At 39.2% G+C, this 19,900-nt stretch overlaps 1 protein-coding gene across 2 annotated transcripts in view; it reads right to left on the reverse strand.

Annotated features, from left to right (window-relative positions):
- Positions 1 to 5,024: 5,024 nt before the first annotated feature.
- LRRN1 (leucine rich repeat neuronal 1) overlaps positions 5,025 to 19,900 on the reverse strand; it is a 28,473-nt gene continuing 13,597 nt past the window's right edge. For both annotated transcript variants that reach the window (XM_053378144.1, XM_053378145.1), the window contains exon 2: positions 5,025 to 8,097. In XM_053378144.1, coding sequence (XP_053234119.1) covers positions 5,760 to 7,910 — 2,151 coding nt within the window. In that variant the 5' untranslated portion in view covers positions 7,911 to 8,097 and the 3' untranslated portion in view covers positions 5,025 to 5,759. The remainder of the gene's footprint in view (positions 8,098 to 19,900) is intronic.

A 19,900-nucleotide genomic window follows, 5' to 3' on the forward strand; every position in this document is an offset into this window, starting at 1 on the left:
CCACTTGCTGAGTTGCTTGTGCTTGATCTGAATCATACTGACATAATCATCAGTGGCCCTGGTCTCCAAGGGAGAGCTCTTGCAAAAAGAGGAAGGAAGTTGTTGAAGGATTAGAAGGGAAACAATCCAAAACAAAATATAAATAAGTCATTAACGAGAATCTTTTTGTGCCTTGTGCTGTCCTGCTGAGCTGCCAAACTAGGAGTTTCAGAGCTATGCTTGGGGTTTTTTTGGGGGGGGGGGTTATCAAAGCCTTTAGAAGCAAGGCAGGTTATTCTACATATGCTTAAAGTAGGGTTGCAATATTTCACAAAGTAAAAACCAGGACACCCCCAAAGTTGTTGAGCCAAAAAACCGCCCCAAAATGCATTTTTTCAATTTACTTGCCTAAAAGCACCGCCTTCGTTATTGGTGGATGCAGACAAAGCCTTCGACAGTGTGGCCTGGAACTTTCTGGTTCACACTGTGGAAAGTCTGAAACTTGGGAACAAAATTTTGAATGGTATTAAAGCGATTTATGAAAACCAGAAAGCTAAGTTAATAATTAACAATGAAATAACTGAAGAATTCCAAATTGAAAGAATCACCAGACAAGGATGTCCTCTATCCCCACTTTTGTTCATTGTGACACTGGAAACACTCCTAATAGTGATAAGAAAGGACTTAAAAATTAAGGGGATTAGTCTAGGTAACAGACTATATAAAGTTAAAGCATTTGTGGATGATGTAATTATTACTACAAAAAATCCAGAAGAAAGTATACAAGAAGCCTTAAAGAAAATGACTGAGTACAGAGGAGTATCGGGCTTCAAGTTAAATAAAGAAAAATCTAAATTATTAACGAAAAATATTGGGGTAAAGGAATAGGAAGAATTGGAAAGGGTAACAGGCCATAAAATCACCATGAAAGCTAAGTATTTGGGGATCTGGATTACAAATAAAAATGCCAATTTGTACAAGAATAATTATGTGAAGAAGTGGAAGGAAATAAAAGGATATTTAAATATTTAAATGGGATAAATTGAACTTGTCTTTATGGGGTAGGATATCCTTGATAAAAATGTCAATTCTCCCAAAAATGCTCTTTCTTTTCCAGGCAATCCCAATAAGTATTGGGACAAAATGTTTTAAAGGCTGGTAAAAGGATCTTTCTAATTTTATTTGGCAGGGTAAGAATCTAAGAGTAAGGTTCAAAGTACTGATGGAGCCCAGAGAAAGGGGCGGGTTCACGGTCCCAGACCTCAAGATGTATTTTGAGGCTGCATGCATGACATGGCTGAAAGATTGGATGTTACTGACAGATACGGAAATCCTAGACCTGGAGGACTGGGACAAAGTTTTCGGGAGGCATGGCTACCTGGGTCATGATAAAATAAAACACATAGAGGCTTTACTAATCATTTGGTGAGAAAGGCCCTATTCGAAGTTTGGGAAAGAAATAAAACAATAGTAACAGCCAAAACTCCCTGGTGGCTATTGCCTATAGAGTCATCAGCCATGCATAGAGTTCATATGAAATACAGTTGGCTAACATATAGGGAACTCGTAGAAGAGATATAGGATTGTCCGACAGTGAAGAAGTTTGAAGAATTAAAAGGGTGGGGGGGGGTGAATTGGTTAGAATATTTCCAATTAAAACAATATTTGAGAAGGATAATAAACTTAAGGGGTTTGATAAAAAAATCTTGGTATGGGAAAAGGAAATCAAATACAACAACCAACAGACTCTGTCAAAAATATGTAAATTGTTACAAAATGGGAAAATAGAAAAGGAGGAAAAAGGTGACACTATTAAAAAATGGGAACAAGATCTGGGCCACTCAATTGAATATAATGAATGGGAAAGACTGTGGACAAAAAATATAAATTTCACAGCATGTCACCTAATAAGAGAGAACTATATGAAAATGCATCATAGGTGGTACCTGGCGCCAGAAAGGCTGGCAAAAATGAATAAAACATATACTAATAAGTGCTGGGGATGTAAGAAACAAAAAGGAATCTTCTACCATATGTGGTGGACATGCCCCGAAACTGGGAAATTTTGGAGCATGATTCACAAAGAAATAAAAGAAAATACTAAGAATATCATATAGTAAAAGGCCAGAGGCATTCCTTTTAGGAATTTTAAACAATATTCCAAAAGACAAAACTAAATTTTTCTTATATGTCACGTCTGCAACAAGAATCCTGGTAATTAAGTATTGGAAAGGGAATCAGTTACCCACTAGGGGTGAATGGTTATGTAAGCTTTCAGAATATTTAGAATTAGCCAAACTGAGATATAATAAGACAAAAACCAAAAAGTGAAGTGAAAAAGGAATGGGAGTGCCTAAACGAATACCTTAAAAGCCAAGGTTCGAGGACAGAAATCTGGCTAAGTCTGGAATAACCTTGTGAAGTGAAAGGATAAGAAAGAGGGATTTATATCTAGATGCTAGGATAGAGATAAGGAAAACAGGAAGATACAATGAGAGGTAAATGAGGTGCTGTGGGGTTGGTGGAAGTCAATGTTTGTTTTCCTTTTTAGTGTTAATATTATTAATTTGTAAGATCTGGATTTGTTTTTCATATGCTTGTTTTTGTGTTTTGTGTATTCTTATTTTTCATTTTATTTTTGTAGTTGTGTGGAAAATACTAATAAAATTTACTAATAATAATAAAAAAGCACCGCCTTTCGGATATTCCCCCCTACGTCAATTCCACCTTTGAAATCCTGGTAATGTCTGTAAAAATCCAGACGTATGGCAGCCCTAGCTTAAAGGCACTCTCTTGTAATTATTAATCCACATGGTTGAGACATGAGAACATAAGAGCCAACTTGCACAAGCCAATGGCCCATCTAATTCAGCATGATATTCTCACGGTAGCCACTCAGATGCCTATGGGAAGCCCCAAAGCAACAGCACTATCCCACTCCTGCAGTTTCCAGCCATTGGTATTCAGGAGCACACTCCCTCCAACAGTGAAGGTAGAACATAATCAGCAGGGTTGGTAGCCATCTGGATTTATCTAATCCTCTTCTAAAGCCATCCAAGTAGATCACCACCACTACTGCATGTGGGAGTGGATTTCATAGTTCAACTATGTGAAGAAGTACTTTCTTTTGTCTGCCTCAAATCTTCCATCATTGAGTTTCATTGAATGGCCACACAGTTTAGTACTGTTATGAATTTGTGGTGTTAAAACTGGGACCAGATCCGTGTGTTTTAAGACACTTCTAAATCCCTGGAAATAGTAAGTGTTAGAATTCAAGGCTTCTAATTCTGGGAAATGGCCAGACCACTATAATCTCTGAATCCAGCAAAGTGTTAGAATCCAATCAAGCCTTGGGCTGTTAAATAGAGTGATAGACTACTTCAATCCCTCAATTCAGCTAGCCTCCTGGTTGATGAGCCATTAAAAAGACAAAGCATCAAAGAGCTCGTGAGAGATGGCAAATGGGTGGATAAAGCCAGAGTTTAGAGTAGAGAGTCAGAAGCAATCCGAGTTGGAATCTTAGGTTAGGAAGGAGTTATGTGACTGGGAAATGAAAAGCAGTAGGCAGAGCATGATGTTTCATGTCTGTTTGGATCCAAGGCTACACCCATGGCTGAAGCAAGACTTTCTTGGAGTGTTAATGCCATGAACCCCTCCATTGTAGGCTCAGGTTGTACAGGGTTAGTCCTTTAAAAGAGGCCCCGTGGATACAGAGTACACATGTTCCACAGTGTCTCTTTTAAAAGACTCACCCTGTATATATGGGTGAATAGATTCAGGTAGGTAGCCATGTTTGTCTGATGCAGTTGACATATATATAAAAATTGTCCGGTAGGACCTTAGAGACCAACTAAGTTTGTTCTTGGTATAAGCTTTCGTGTATCTGAAGAAGTGTGCATGCACACAAAAGCTTATACCAGGAACAAACTTAGTTGGTCTCTAAGGTGCTACTGGACAATTTTTTATATTTTTAAAATATATTTCATATGTGTAAATAGTTAGACCTTAAGAGGGGTATGAGGGTATGGCAGCGGTGGTCTTGCACATAAGTTTTATGCATAGTACTGACAACAGTACGAGGGGGGTAGGCAAGAATTAAGAGCTTTTGGTGTTTAAAATCACACCTACTGTTTCACTCTCAATATATGAAAGCACACTATCTCTATCTATTGAACTAATTTCCTTTTGTTGCAAAGGCAGTTGCACCTGCACTCTTAATCTCTCTCTTTGACAAGCTGCCTAAAATGTTCAAAGCCCTAATTCTTTGGATTTTGTGCCTTCAAATCATGTTTTCATGTAACTGGAATAGGAGAGACAGAAAAAGGGGGAAAGCTTTCAGCAGCATCTGCTGAATATCCTGATATATCACATCAATGTTGCACATAACCTCTGGTTTCTCGCTCACATCAGAAATAACTCTTTATGTAAGAGCAAAATACAAGCTTCTAGCTAAAGCTTCCCTTTAGCGCAGAGTTACTGGTATATCAACATTTTAGGAGAAGAATAACTTGTGTTACCGCAGGAGAGCAATGGAGGAAAATTTGGATCACACCTAAATGTATACATGTTGTATTGTCCTACAGAGCAATCCTAAGCCCATTTACTTAGTAGTCTGTCCCATTGAGCTTCATGGGCATTAAGCAACCCGCGATAGCTTGACTTCCTTAAGAGAATGAAAGATACCATTTGTTCCAGTTGGAATGTAGTTCATACACTACAGAAAGAAAAACACTACACATGCTTTTGATGTGACTGTAACATAACAAGTTGTGCATTCAACATACAAAGTTTTTTTCTTCCAATGAAATACCCATCCATAGATTGTTGGTTTGGTTGTTTTTTGTTTGTTTAATATATAAACCAACTGTGACTAAAACTCACATTTGATAAAATAGATTTTTTAGGAAAAAAATGAAATCTAATTTGACCCAGAGACCCACAATTTTATATAAGATTGGATATATTTTATGTCAAAACATAATCACCCATTAAAGCTGGTGATGCAACTAAAAAGATACATTATTGCGATTGTTCTAAAAAAAATAAACAGAACAAAAACTATAATTTATTATACTTCTGTCTTCATTCTATGCCAGGTGTTGGTGGATTACACAGAAAAAAATTAAGTTTTCTTTAAAAGTTTCTACTAAATATAATAAAAGAGCAATTAACATTTAGTTTGTTACATTGAAAAAGTGTACACACTTAATTGCTTTGTTAGCTTTACCTAAGTCTCTTCAGCTATAAAAAAAGAAAAAAACCTGTTGTTCATAGTCAAAAAACATTCAAATCAGTTGATACAACATTACAGTACAGCCAACTAACATTGTTCAAAATCTTGTCATTTTATCTCAAGTAAAAGAGTCCTTAGACCAGATTATGACAAAGCTGGTTTAATGTATTTTCAAGTTGGTCGAGTTAAGATTTTGCAGGACACTGTACTTTCTGTTGATGGCTTCAGAAGAAAGGGGTCATGCGACTTGTAAATCAAAGGGCAATCCCAGCCTTCCATTCCCCACCCCGCAATCGTTAGAACAGCATTGTTAAATTAAGCAGAACTAAAAAAAATTGGAAGCTAAGTGAAGCTGCCATTTGTGTGTGTCAAAACAATTGCGATACGCTATACTAAAAACATTTTGAAATATCCACCTGTCCTCACCACTCTGCCACAAAACCAGCAAAGTCAAAAAAATACAAAAGTCTTCAAACTTGTCACTTTTGCAGAATAAAGCAAAAAAGTCTTTGTGCTCCTTACTACCAGAAGCAAAATACCATCTGAGTTACCACATATAATAGCTTCTGGACGTGTCCACTTGAGTTGGCTTGGTTTCTGCAGTGCCCTCCTTGTCTTTTTCACTGTCACCTTCCCAGAGGTTAATAAGTGGAGGATAGAGTTCATTCAGAGGGATGGAGGAGGTCTTTTGCATATATTTTTTCAGTGAATGGTGGTAGTTTTTCCTCTTAAACCTCTTAGCAACATAGACAGAAACAGAGGCAAGACTAATAACAGCAAACATGGATCCCATGACTGCAGCCAGAGCTGTGCTTGTTTCTTGGTCAGTAATCTCAAGGGAAAACGCTGCATTTTTTGTTGTAACGTTAACACAGGACTTTTGAGTTTGCTGATGGATGTTAGATACAGTGAGACAGACTTCGTAATCTGTGGAAGGTTGCAAGTGTGTGAGGTTGTATTCATGCACATCCACCGGGACCCTAGCAGTATAGGTAATGTGAGGATTATCAATCTTCATTGTAGCGGATGACCATTTCAAGTTGGACGTCATTACGTTAGAGTTAACCTTCCAAGACACCAAGATTGAGTGAGATTCTGCTTGTTTGACATATATTTTCAGAACTTGAGTACCGTCCAGCAGTGTTCCATTCACTCTAATTGTAGCTACTCTTGTATCTGCTCCTTCTATGTTTTGAGCCACACATGTGTACCTTCCTGAATCCTCCGTCTGAATATTTGATATTTCCAGAGTCCCTTCACTGCTAAGCTTGTATTTGTCCGAAAGGGTTTCAGCAGTTATTTTATTCCCAAGTGGAGTTACCCAATAAATTTCAGGTTCTGGCTCTGCCATAGCCCGACAATCCAAGAAGACAGTCATGCCGATGTCCAAATTCAAATGATTTGGAAATGTGTCATGAGAAATCATTGGAAGACATTGCTCACTGGAATCCTGTATTAACACCTCCTTGACTTGCTGCCCTCTGTATTCTGGTGGCATAGCACAGAACATTGATAAGGGCTCCATGAAACGGATATTAGTCTTGTTTGAGTTTATCCAGTGGATGACACAGTCACACCTGAGGGGATTACTGTGAATGCTGATCTCACGCAAGTTTGGCAGGGATTCCACTGTTTTTTGGTAGACTGCATTCAAGGCATTATTGTTAAGCATCAGGCTTTCCAGAGCAGGAACATCCCGAAATGCTAAACGATGTATATAAGATAACTTTGGGTTGTTCGTTGCTTCAAGCTTGGTAAGTTCAGGAAGATTGTCTAGTGCATACCTGTCAACAGAGACCAGCTCTCCCATATTGTTGATTCCAAGTTCTTTCAACCGAAGCATGTTTTTGAAGTCTCCTTCTTGGATTTTGTGGATTGGGTTTTTGTTAAGATCCAAAAATTTTAAATTTGGAACTTTCTCAAGTGCAAGCTGAGGAACTTTAACTAATCTGTTGTCATAAAAGGAGAGACTTTCAAGACTATCCAAGCCTACTAGAGCATTTCCAGGGATGTCAGTCAGGTACATACCAGCCAGAACCAGACTTCTTAAATTTGAGAGTGGCTTGAAATTCATATCCAATATCCCAATCACAGGATTTTCCCCAATCATCAGAATTTCCAAGTTGGGTGTAGAATCAAACCAGCGACTGTCAATAACTTTTAATTTGTTGGAATTAAGATGAAGTCTTAAAAGGTTCTTCAAGCCTGAGAATGCATTTGCAGAAATGGTACTGATTTGGTTATGGTTTATATAAAGTTCCTGAAGATTGCACAGATCCTGTAAGCAGTAATCTGTCATCTCCGTGATCTGATTCTCCTCCAGATGTAAAGTAGTGAGCTGAGTAAGATTTGACAGCCCCACATCTTTTATACTAGTAAAATTATTCTGTGAAAAATCCAGTTCTGTTAAATTGAAAAGCTGTTGGAGCTCATCAGTGGTCTTGGCAATGTTGTTGCTTTGCAAGAGAAGAACTTGAGTATCACTGGAAAGATTACTGGGGATTTTTGTTAAACGAAGATCATTGCAGTCAACTGTTGTAGCTTCTCTATAGGTCGACTGGGGTGTAAACCACGGCCTTATTTCACAGACACACAATTGTGGACATTCATTATTCGGTATGGAAGATGCACTAAATTGATTTATGAGTAATCCCAGAACCAAATGGCAAACCCTTAATGTAAAATTAATCCCAGCCATAGCGGTTTCCTAGTAGGTTCTTCTGGTTTACTACTTGCAAGTACTAGTAGATCAAATGCTTAGGCATTCAAAAGATGGAAGATGTTCTTGTTATTTTCTTGTGAACAGTTAGCGATTCAATGTCTCTTCTCCAAGCCTCGTTCTTTCACTCTACGGAAGCTATGTTCTTCAATATATTGGGATACATCTGAAAAGAAACAAACAGATATGAAATGCATGCCATGTATTTCCTAAATTAAAGCCTTCTGTCTTCTGGAGACTTTATTTTCAGTACACTATCATTAGAGCTTTTCTATATGCAGCCAATATTGATTTAATGAACTTCTAAAAATGCCTGACTATTACAAATGTTCAAAATTGCCATTCAAATATTCAGTGGTTTGCTCTTAATCATAAGCAGAACGGACAACATTTGGATTGGAGTTCAATGTCGTAAAATATTTCCCCAACAATGGTATTTCACTGGTGTCTCTCCCCACACCGATTCTGGTCCCTCTTGACTTTGTTTACTCATGTAAACTGAACTGCTTCTAACTGCATAGGACGTCAATTTTGAGTAGTCTCCAGTGACGTGATTGGGGAAAGGGGTTGTAATTCAGTAACAACAGAGCATCTGCCTTGCATGCTAAAGTTCCCAGGTTCAACTCCCAGCATCTTTTGGTAGGGCTGGGAGAGACTCCTGTCTGAAACCCTGAAGGGCCACTGCCTGTCAGGGCAGACAGTGCTGAACTATATGGACCAATGGTCTGACTTATTATGAGCAGCTTCCGGTGCTAATGTTGTGCTTGCTTGAGCGGCCAAATGTTAACATATGGAGATGCATCAGATATATAACAACATGGAAGTTTCTATGGAGCTACTGGACCATGGATAAAGGAACCTCTGGTCCTCCAGTTGTTGCGGGACTTTAACTCTTCACCATCCCAGCCAGCAAAGCCAGTAGTCAGGGGTGATGCGAGTTGCAGTCTGACAACATCTGGAGGGCCAGAGTTTGCCCATCCCTCTACTAATCCATAGTTATGTATTTCCAATCGACGAACACACACACAGTTAATAAATACTGTACGAATGAGGGATGCCCACTGACAAGATTTCCTTCCAACCCAATTCAGAGCATTAGAAAACAGTCTGCCTTGGTCCTAGTGCTTCATAGGGTGCCCAATTCAGCTTAGGGTCCATATCTCCATTTCCCTGCCTATTCATTCCGGGAAATCAAAAGACGGCAATAACTTTGTCAGGAGTGGATAACATTTACAGGAGTAGTATTCCTCCACAGTGGATAAAGACAGCCCAATTACAGGCAAATAGGTCCAGGACCCTGTTTATGCCAAGGACCTTTAAATGTGAATGATATTATCTATAACTTCTTTATTTTTAGGTAGAAATGGATAGATTTTGCAGCCACTCACATCTTCAGAGGGAATGAATCCCGCAAAATTTCAGCTGGAGTGGTTCTCCCATTGCAGTTTTGTGTTGGTTAAAAAAAAAGGAATCACTTGATCTCCCCATACATTTTGTGGGCAAATGGTCTGAAAACTTCAGACATGAGAGATGTGCCCCCTGGGTAAAGAACCTACCAAACTGCAGGCAAATAAGCCTAGTGGGGTTTGTGCTAGGCACCTTCAAAGCTGATTTTGGGGAGGATTCATTTTCTGGGTGAAATCATTTGCTCTGAATACATGCCTGATCTGTCAATCACATCTGATTTTCCCTCTGCTTTCTTCCCACTTTGCTGCTTGCTGTGACTTCCCAACAACATCCCACGTGGGTGTGATTCTCTGTACAGTAAACTGCAAGAAATTACTATTGCTTTGAGCAAACAATTGTCTGCAGCATTTTGATGTCTGGATCATCAAACTTGTGTAACTTTTTACAGATCCCTCTTCATTTCTAGCAAGACCAAAGTCCCTCCAAGGCACTGTCTCAGGATTCAATATTTGTCCAGATGTGATGCACACTCTATGTACGTTGCATGTACACAATATTTGTGGTAGACTTAAACTGGCTATTTTGTTTCTACCCAAAAAGGAAATCAGCATCATTTTGCGAATTCAGTGCGCTCTCTCTCTCTCTCTCCCTCTCATCATCTAAGCCAATTCTCAAGGGTTCCATATTCAACCACTCCCCACTGTACATGCAGAGAAATTCATCTCATAAATATGAATGGGAAGCTTCTATAGATGTTGGGCGCTAGATGACTCCTAATAACTCTGTTAATCCACAAAGTATTTTTCTTCCTTTCAGATATCATTCACTAGTTTACAGTAATTGATTCCATAAATATAACTTCTATTCAGCAAGGAGAATGATTGTTCTCAATTACGTGCTTAAAACTGCTCTGGCTATATCTGTTTATGGAGACTTATCTTATACAAAGCCTATAGTAAAACATATAAAACACAGCAAGGTTCAGGATAAGCCGCAAATTCAAATCGATTCTGGTGTTAATATTTATATCCTATCAACTGCATAGCACATATTGTGCAACTGTACATTTCTGGCTTCAGCAAACAGAATAGCAATTATTAAGCATTTACTTATTTTTATGTCAATAATCTGAATACCACTTAATCACAGTCTTCTCTAAGCAGTGTACAGGAGACCCAAATGAGTTAAAACTAAGCCTGCTGGAATAAAAATAAGTATTCAGTAAGTACCAGAAGTTCAGCAGGGAGGGAGCCTATCTGTCCTGAACCGAAAGGGAGTTCCACAAAAATGGGCCCACTCTGAATGTGTGGCTCCTTTTGTTTCTTAAAATAAGTGATCTCTTACAGAAGGAAAATGTAATTTTCTTTTAACTGGGAAAATGTTCTTTATGAATAATGTGCATGCTAGTTTTCTCTCTCTCTCTCTAAACAATGGCTAGAAGTGATTGATTGTACATATCTATTAATGAAAGTATGTTTTAGTTTTAACACAGTAAATTGCAATTGCTTTCACATGCCATGCTCCATTTTAATTTTTGCACTCAGGTGAACTGCAGTTCAGACTGGAGTGCAAAAGCAGTTTAGAAGGAGGAGAGTAAGTCAGAAATTGTGAGAGAGAGGAAAAGAAAGAAAAAAGAACTGAACTCTACGCTGGACTTTTGCGTACTTTTATAAGTGCACTTTTCGCCTTTTAATGTATTAAGTCTCTGGTCTGTAGTCTGAAATAAAAATCTAGATGCCAGTTTACCTAGCCAACTCTCATTTAGCAATGAGTCTATAGGAAGGAGGCCAGGTTTCACAAATATACTGCACGACAGATATGGCACCAATGGAAAACTTCTGCTCAGGATGATGCTGATCTGTGGCAGACTGCATTATGTTGTTTTTGTTATTTGTATACCACCTTTCATTTGAAGATCACAGGGTGGTTCATAACATAAAAATACAAAACGAGAACACAAAATGCATAATAAAACAAAAACAAAACATCTCCCACAAACACATTTTAAGGGACATAGAATGTTTAATCAGCTAAAGGCCTGAAACGTTCTTGTCTATCGCCTAAAGATATGTAATGAAGGCACCAGGCGAGTCTCTCTGGGGAGAGCATTCCGCAAACAGGGATCCAATGCAGAAAAGGCCTGTTCTTGTGTTGCCACCCTCCAGGTCTCTTATGCAAGGGGGCACAAAGAAGGGCCTCAGATGGTGACTGCAGGGTCCAAATCAGTTCATATGGGTAAAGGCAGACCTTGAAATAAGGATTTTGAAGGCAAGTGCATGCCTATAACGGTAGGCAGTGGTTCAAAGTGGATTAAAACACTGCTCCGTTGCAGAGTTGTTGCAAAAATCAAATGGGAAAGTGATGCTGCTCTCTACTGTCCAAAAAGTGGTTTCATATTACTAGGAATCTCATGGTATAAATAATAATTACAACTCTGGCTCAATGCGAGTAGTGATCTTCATAATGTAAATCTCATTTGACAGGAGGACAGGAGGGAGGAATACTTGGCCCCAACACTCATTGCTGACTTCATGGGGGGGGGGGGAAGATTGATAAAATCTGGAATGTGATCAACCAGATGCCACAAACAAGACACAAGTGCAACAGCATTCTTGTCACTTGTGATTCCTGGCAACTGGTATAAGAGGCACGCTGCCTCTCAGTCATCTTAGCAAGTAGCCACAGATATCCTTATCTGCCATGAGATTATCTAATCATCTTTTAAAGCTATCGCATCTTGTTTGAGCAAATTCCAGTGCACTGTTGTGAAGAAGTACTTCCTTTCGTCTGTCCTGAAGACCATTGAATGGTCCAGGGTTCTAGTATTATGAGAGAGAAAGACACCCCCACCCACCTTCCCTACCCCATAATTTTACACACCCAAATCATGTCCCCTCTTGCTCACATTTCTCTAAACTAAAAATACCCAAGCGCTGCAGCCTAAGAGAACTACCCTTAAGAGAATTGCTCCAGCCCCTTCATTATTTTCATTTCCCTTTTCTGAAGCCTTTCCAACTTTAAAATATCTTTTTGGAGGAGCTGTACACAGTATTCCAAGTGTGGCCACACATGTACAATGGCACTGGCAGTTTTATTTGTAACCTTTTCCCTAATGATCCTGAACACGCAATTCATCTTTTTCACACAGCTGCTGCACACTGCGTTGACATCTTCACTATGTTATCTAGGAAGACCCTAACATTTCATTCCTCGTCAGCCACCACTTCACTCACAAGTGTATGTGTGAAATTTCAATGTTTTTGCTCCAATGTGCATCTTTTTACACTTGCTTACAGTGAAGTCTGCTTGCCATTTTACTGCTCATTTACCCAGTTCTTTAAACATTTTCAGGTGGATGCCATCCAGACCCAGTGATCTACCAATTTTTAATTTGTCAATGAGACCTAGAACTTCGTCTTTTGCCACTTCTATTTTTGTTCCTAAGGCTCTCCTCTTGCAGAAGTTAGCTCAGGTAGATCTGCCCTACATCCTCTGCTGTGAAGACAGATGCAAAAGATTTCATTCAGCTCCTCCAAAATCTCCTTTAGCACACCTTTGACTGCCCTGTCATCCAAAAGTCCATCTGCCTCTTCCTATCCAGCTTCCTGCCTCTAATGTATTTTTTTTAATGGTTAGTCATTCATATGTTCTTAACAGTGTGCTCTTTGAATTCTTTTTAAAGTATCCCTTATTGTTTATTGAAAAGTCTTTTCCAATGTCTATGTTCTTTAATTACAGCAGGAACTGGTTTCTAACTGAACAAATACGAAGTTGAAGACTTCTCTGCTACTAAAACTTTGTCTTACCCCTGGTTGCTCTCAGGATGGTAGCTTTCAGGGACTAATTTATGTTTGCATATAAATGGTTGTGTCTTTCATTTTGTGGTACTGTTGAGTTGCCTCACTTCCTCTGCATTATCGGAAATTAATGGAGAACCCAAGGAAGGAGTGGTCATGATCAGTGAGCTAGCAAGGATGGATTATTATTATTATTATTATTATTATTATTATTATTATTATTATTAATTTATTTATACCCCGCCCATCCAGCTGGGTTTCCCCAGCCACTCTTGGTGGCTCCTAACCAAATATTAAAAACACAATACAACATTAAACATAAAAAACTTCCCTACCTCTATACATTTCCCCCCATATAGACACTAAATGATAATATTAATGAATACTATATGGCAAGTTTCAAACAACTGAAGTGGGCCATCATACAGTTAGATTTTGGCCACAAAATTATTTCCAAAGCAATTGTTTTGCTAGTTACCCATCTTTGGGAGAAATTTAAAGAAACTAGATAATCAACTGCTACTAACCTCTCTCTCTCTTCCCCTGTACACACCACCAACCCCTAACCTGAATTAGAGCTTTGTAATTTGTTTTTACAGAACACGCAGTCATAATAAAGAGTCAAAACCATCCATACAATACATTATCAGCACACAAGTCCTGAGGGTTGCTGAGATTCTCAGTACAGGTACACACACAGGACCTGCCTGTGAATGGCAAGAAAGAAATAGGTCATTTCAAAACAGAAGAAACAACATAATCACAACTCCATGCAACATTCTACACAAATCCAGTCACTGAAACCACTCTTCGATTGCCACTTGCTCACACTTTGATTACACTAAATTAAAATACAAATATCAAAAAAGGAAATAAAGCAGCTTCAAAAATTATGTTAAGATATTGAAAATCTATCTATAACTGTCTGGTTAGAGCCCAGGATGAGGAAGTCTATATTTTCAAATATTATTGCATATTGTTTTATAACACATAATGTTCATTAAGGGCTAGGGAGAAAACAATTACACAAAAAAGGAACATAGTTTGCATTGGCTGCATTTGAAATCCGGTCTCGGTTTGCAGAGGCTAATGGAGTTTTCTTCAGGGGGATCATCTGTGAAATTATTAGACAATTTATTTGAATAATGGTGTATTATGCTAAAGAGTGGGAGTTCTGATGTTTGAACACTCTGGCCAACATGATTGTTAATGTAATTATTTGTACTGTTGTTGATGCTATTGAAATGGCCTCTGGCTAAAGCAATTAAAGAAACTGTATAATTTCACATGGCAGTTGTTTGTATCAAGTTGGTTTATGCAAGCCGATTCAGAGAAGCAATTACTCACAAAACAATGTATGGAACTGCTTTAACAGATTTCTGGAAATAAATAAAAGAAAACTCTTTTATCTAAAAGGCTCCGAAAATATGGATTTAGACCAAACACCACAAAATTGATCCCCGGGAAATGAAATAGGGAACTGCCTTTGCTTATCTACCTTTCTCTTCATCCTTGTTTTCGAGGAAAGAAAGGAACAGATCCAATAATGAACTCAAAATAAACTGGACATTAGTATTTCCCCATTTATCCAAGAGAAAATTGAAGGGTAGAATTGAAAACCATTACAAAACTGTATTTCTCTTTCTCTGTAATATCTGAATCAGGAGATGCTGAGCAAGCCCTGGGCTGGTGTCCAGATACAGTGATGGGTTGGATGGGAGCTAATAAACTGAGTTTGAATCCAGACATGTTAGAGGTTCTGTGGATGAGTGGTTTATGTTGCCTGCTCTGGATGGGGCACACTTTCACTTAAAGAACAGGTCCATAATCTGGGGGTGCTCTTAGATCCAGCTCTGCTGCTAGAGGCACAGGATTCTCCAGTGTCTGGAAGAACCTTACTGCAATGTGCTCTATGTGGGGCTACCATTGAGGTTGGTCCAGAAGCTGCAGATAGTGCAGAACTCAGCAGCTAGAGTGCTTGTGGGGGGCAAACTACCATTGACATATAACAGTTTTGGGTTTTTTTGCAAGATTTGCATGGGCTGCTTATCTGCTACTGGACCAAGTTCAATATAAGGCTTTATAAGGCCCTATAAAGCTCAGGATCAGGTTACTTGGAATACCACCTTATCCCTTATATACCCAGTACATCATTGTATTCTGTGAGAAAGTTTTCTCCTTGGAAGTCCCAAATCAGAGGATTTTAGTGACCACTGTGAGAGAGCAGATGCTAGACAAGATTAATCTTTGGTCTGATCGCCAGGGCTCCTCTTATGTTAAAGCCTCTGTGTTATTACTTTTATTGGACCATGTAAGATTAATGTATTGTCAGCACAGCAACTTTTGTGTTTCTTTCTCTGCGGCAAGTTCTTATAACTGGAAGTCTTAAAGTGCAGCTACTGCATACTGGCATTCTGCAAAAGACAACCAGGGAATTGCAACATTGCTCCTTTCTGTCATTCTCTAGCTATGAATATGTCATTAGCAAAGCATTACCAAATCATATTAGAAACTTAAAAAATAATAAGTGCTTGCAAATAGTGGGCTGTCAAATTATCTACTATACCAGATTGCTTTTTTGTTTTGCTTTCAGTGGAAATAAAATATGCCCTTGTTTAAAGATCACAGTGTAAAATGGCAAGACAAATGTAATTGTGTAATTGTTGACTTTACAATGAAGAACCACCTTCAACTATTGTGCTCTCTCGGTGCTGTTACATTATGGGCTTTCAAAGCAGCATCTAAACAGGCCAAGAATTTCGTAAGATGTTCTATGCAGCAGTGAGCAGAAGCCAGTTGATTAGGTGATAAATGCTGCTACAGGCTTCTTGAATTTTTCTGCACCCAACTCAAGATAGGATGTGGACTGCCATGCACTAAGAACCATCTTGAGAGAGGTACACAAAATGAAGCCTGAGCTACCCCTTCAGTTGGTACCCATTAAAAAGGAAACATATCCTAATTATAAAAGCTGTACCAAAACTTGAATGACAGGAAGATGGGTGCTGCGCTAGCTTCATGTTGCTTATATTGCTAGGTTCCAAGTGGTAGAACAGTTCACAATTTTAGCTATCAGATGCAATCAGGAACTCGTTCTTTCCTATTGCACACAAACAAGAAAGTGCTCACTTTTGTGCCTCACTCTGTCCCATTTTAACTAACCAACATGATTCAAAGTGCAGCCAGTAGAACGTTTGTCCACTCACAAGCAAGGAGACTCTGAAGTATATGAGTTGTATTTACATTAAATACTGTAGTTTAAGTTGTGTAATGACTGGCTTGGATCTTAAATTGCTTCTCTGTTCACGTAAGGAACCAGATTAACAACCTTTTCCAACTACAGCAGCTCGCCACCCCCCAATATCTAAAGTAATTTTTGAGTGCCCCCCAACAGCAGCAGATTTGGGGAGAGCAGAGGGGGCTGCAGAGGAAAGGGAAAGTCAGAAAAGCTTCATTGCATGGGTGTGTCCTCTGCACCACTCAGGGACAAAAGTATGAATCAAAGCCATTATGAAAAGGCAGATCCAATGTTTTCCTTCCTGTGACTCCCGTTGCAGTCACAGAAATGGCTTTTGTTCAGTGTGTAAAAACTCCAGGCTGGGTTTTGTTTTCAAATTCTTAGGGTACAAGAGAGTTTTTTTCTAAATGGATATTTGGAACACCTTAGACAATGTCATCTCCCTGATCTCAAAATCTGTTCCAGGATGCCTGATGCTTACATGCTACTATTCTTTTTGTAGTGACTTTCATTCTTCACTGCACTCTCTCTCCGGGGGCTTCCCCAGTGTCTAGGAAACCCTTTGCTAGGATGGCAGACTGTAAAATCAAATTTAACAACAGTTTCTAAGTGTGTGTTTATTAAATTAACATATTAATGACAAAGGCTATCGGAAAAACATAAAGCTTGTGATAAATACACGTATAAACAGTTCAACCATTTTTATAGCCTTGACTCTTCAACAATACGATAGCAAAAATGAAAGTGCACAAGGATTTATATTGGTGGGGGAGCTAAGTGTTTTCCCCAATATAAAGCCATGTGCCCTTTCATTTTTTGAAGAACAGCTGAAAATGAGGGAGGGGAAACCTAAATGGCTCTTCCTCTTATTTACAGCTCTTCTGCAATAAATTGTTCAGTATTGCAATTAAACATAAAATAAAATGAAAAATCGCAATTGCCAGAATTCGCTATACACTAGTGCAGTCATCAGGAGAGCAACTTCCAGTTGTGCCCCATAACACAGGGCTCTGCTCCATGATGACACAGAGCAGGGCAACAGTTTAGCGTTCTGGAAACTCCTTCTGGTGCATATCAGATAGGTGCCAACCATTTGGGCATCTGTTGAACATCTTTTTCTTCCATCAGGCCTTCCCAGAAGGCCTGGATCCTTTATTGTTTATATACTGTTAATTTTGAAACAGTATCATACTATTTCAATTGGCTTTCATGCAGTTCTTAATCTACTGTATTGATCTGGTTCCTGTTTGGTATATTTGCCTTGAGGTTCTTATGAATAGAAATAGATTTTTAAAAATTTGTTTATAAATAAAGACCCCTTTATTTACTGTAACTACGTCATTATGCTTGCCAACAAAGGTCTGTATAGTTAAAGCCATGGTTTTCCCAGTAGTGATGTATGGAAGTGAGAGCTGGACCATAAAGAAGGCTGATCGCCGAAGAATTGATGCTTTTGAATTATGGTGCTGGAGGAGACTCTTGAGAGTCCCATGGACTGCAAGAAGATCAAACCTATCCATTCTGAAGGAAAGCAGCTCTGTCTGCTCACTGGAAGGTCAGATCGTGAAGCTGAGGCTCCAATACTTTGGCCACCTCACGAGAAGAGAAGACTCCCTGGAAAAGACCCTGATGTTGGGAAAGATGGAGGGCACAAGGAGAAGGGAACGACAGAGGATGAGATGGTTGGACAGTGTTCTCGAAGCTACAAACATGAGTTTGACCAAACTGCGGGAGGCAGTGGAAGACAGGAGTGCCTGGCGTGCTCTGGTCCATGAGGTCACGAAGAGTCGGACACGACTATAAACGACTAAACAACAACAACAACACGTCATTATGAAAATAATAATAATAATAATTAAAGGACTTGACTTCTAGAATTCAAGGTTACCGGTATTTTGCTGGTTATTAAAAATCAGGTGAGTCAAAGGTGATGCCTACATATTTTCCCATTATCCGTTACTGAAAATAGTGGCAAGGTAGCCTGCATCTTATCCCATAAGTCGATGTGCAGTGTTATGAGTGCCACACTTCCACAGCTTCCTTACATGACAGTTTATATCTTAAAAAAAAAATGAATTCAGCTTCCCACAATCTATATGCTTTTGTCTGGAAAAGACCTGAGCTACCCCTCATCTATTGTATAGCTCTGTCCGTTTTAATTAATTCCTGATTGCTTGACTGATTGCTTGATTTTGGGGGGATAATTTGTACATAACCACCAATTAACCCCGTCCATCAACAAAGCTACCCCCGTTTTTCATAGACTTCATCTGCACATTGTCCACCCACTCACCAAAGACTAATTTCTTGTGAGGAATACATGGTTGTTTCTGACTATGCACATCCTCTGCTACTTTACAAAAGCATGGAAATCTCCTGAGGTTCTCTCCCCCCCTTTCCTGCTCATCTCTTGGATTAAGATAAAATGTGCACAGGTGAAACTATACATATTTAGCATACTTTGTGAAACAGGAGGCATTCTTCACAGTCTTCCATGGAGGAAACAGGCACATGGTGATAAAGGTTTTAAGATTTAATACCAACCCAGATTAAGGGATAAACTGAAAAATAAATACATTACAAAGCACTGGTAGATACATATCCTCTGGGCACACCTAACTCTATGGCCATGCCCAATGAAAGTAGCACAAGCCCACTGATTTCAACAGGTGATTTAGTTCACTATTGTCCAAAGGCACGGTAAACATCAGCCGGACATCCTGAGTATAATTAGGAAGTGTTACCAGCACAATTGAAACTGCGCATTTGTTTTGCAGAACACCTACATAGGTGTAAGCAGCAGCTGTGTGCCCCTGTCTGCTTCACTCATCAACCCCACCTTGCCTAAGACACTTACTTCCCTCCCTTCACACCTCACCAAACCTGGGCCTCCCGCCTGCCCGCTCTGCCTTCTGTGTTAGAACTTTGTAACTCTGCCTCCAAATCTTGTCTGAGCAAAGCAGGCATCTTGAACAGGAATTGGTACAAATGCTACAACCAAGGGGAAATGTCGTGCCTGCTGTACGTAATCAACACAGGCTAAATAATGCTGTGGCTTAAACTGACGTCCTGGAGGAAGTTATTTGAAGAGGCCTTCTACCAGTGTGAAAATATTTACTGCTGCATTTTGCCACTTGCCAACATGGACATACACATCATTTGTAGGTTTGCAACCGTGATAAAAAAGGGTATTCTGTGAAGGTAACAAACTTCTGTGCATTCATTTGGGAACAGCACATACAACTGACAGTACTCAAGTTTGGTGTATTTTTCTTGTTTGATTGGCTTTAAATCACTGCAATCTCCATATATTCTAGAAATACCCGATATAGTGGCTTACAAACCAGCTTAGCTTCATTAAGGTTTAAAGGATCCGGTCTGAACCTAGATGGGAGACCAGTGGGAATTCCTGTTTGTCACCACCTTGAGTTTCCCAATGGAAGCAAAGGCAGCCAGGATATAAGTGTACTACAATAAAATAAAGTAAATAGACCTACTTTTTAAAGAGGCTATTTTCTGTAGAAGAT

This window comes from Podarcis raffonei, chromosome 2, assembly GCF_027172205.1.
Source record: "Podarcis raffonei isolate rPodRaf1 chromosome 2, rPodRaf1.pri, whole genome shotgun sequence".
In the NCBI taxonomy this organism is placed as follows: domain Eukaryota; kingdom Metazoa; phylum Chordata; class Lepidosauria; order Squamata; family Lacertidae; genus Podarcis; species Podarcis raffonei.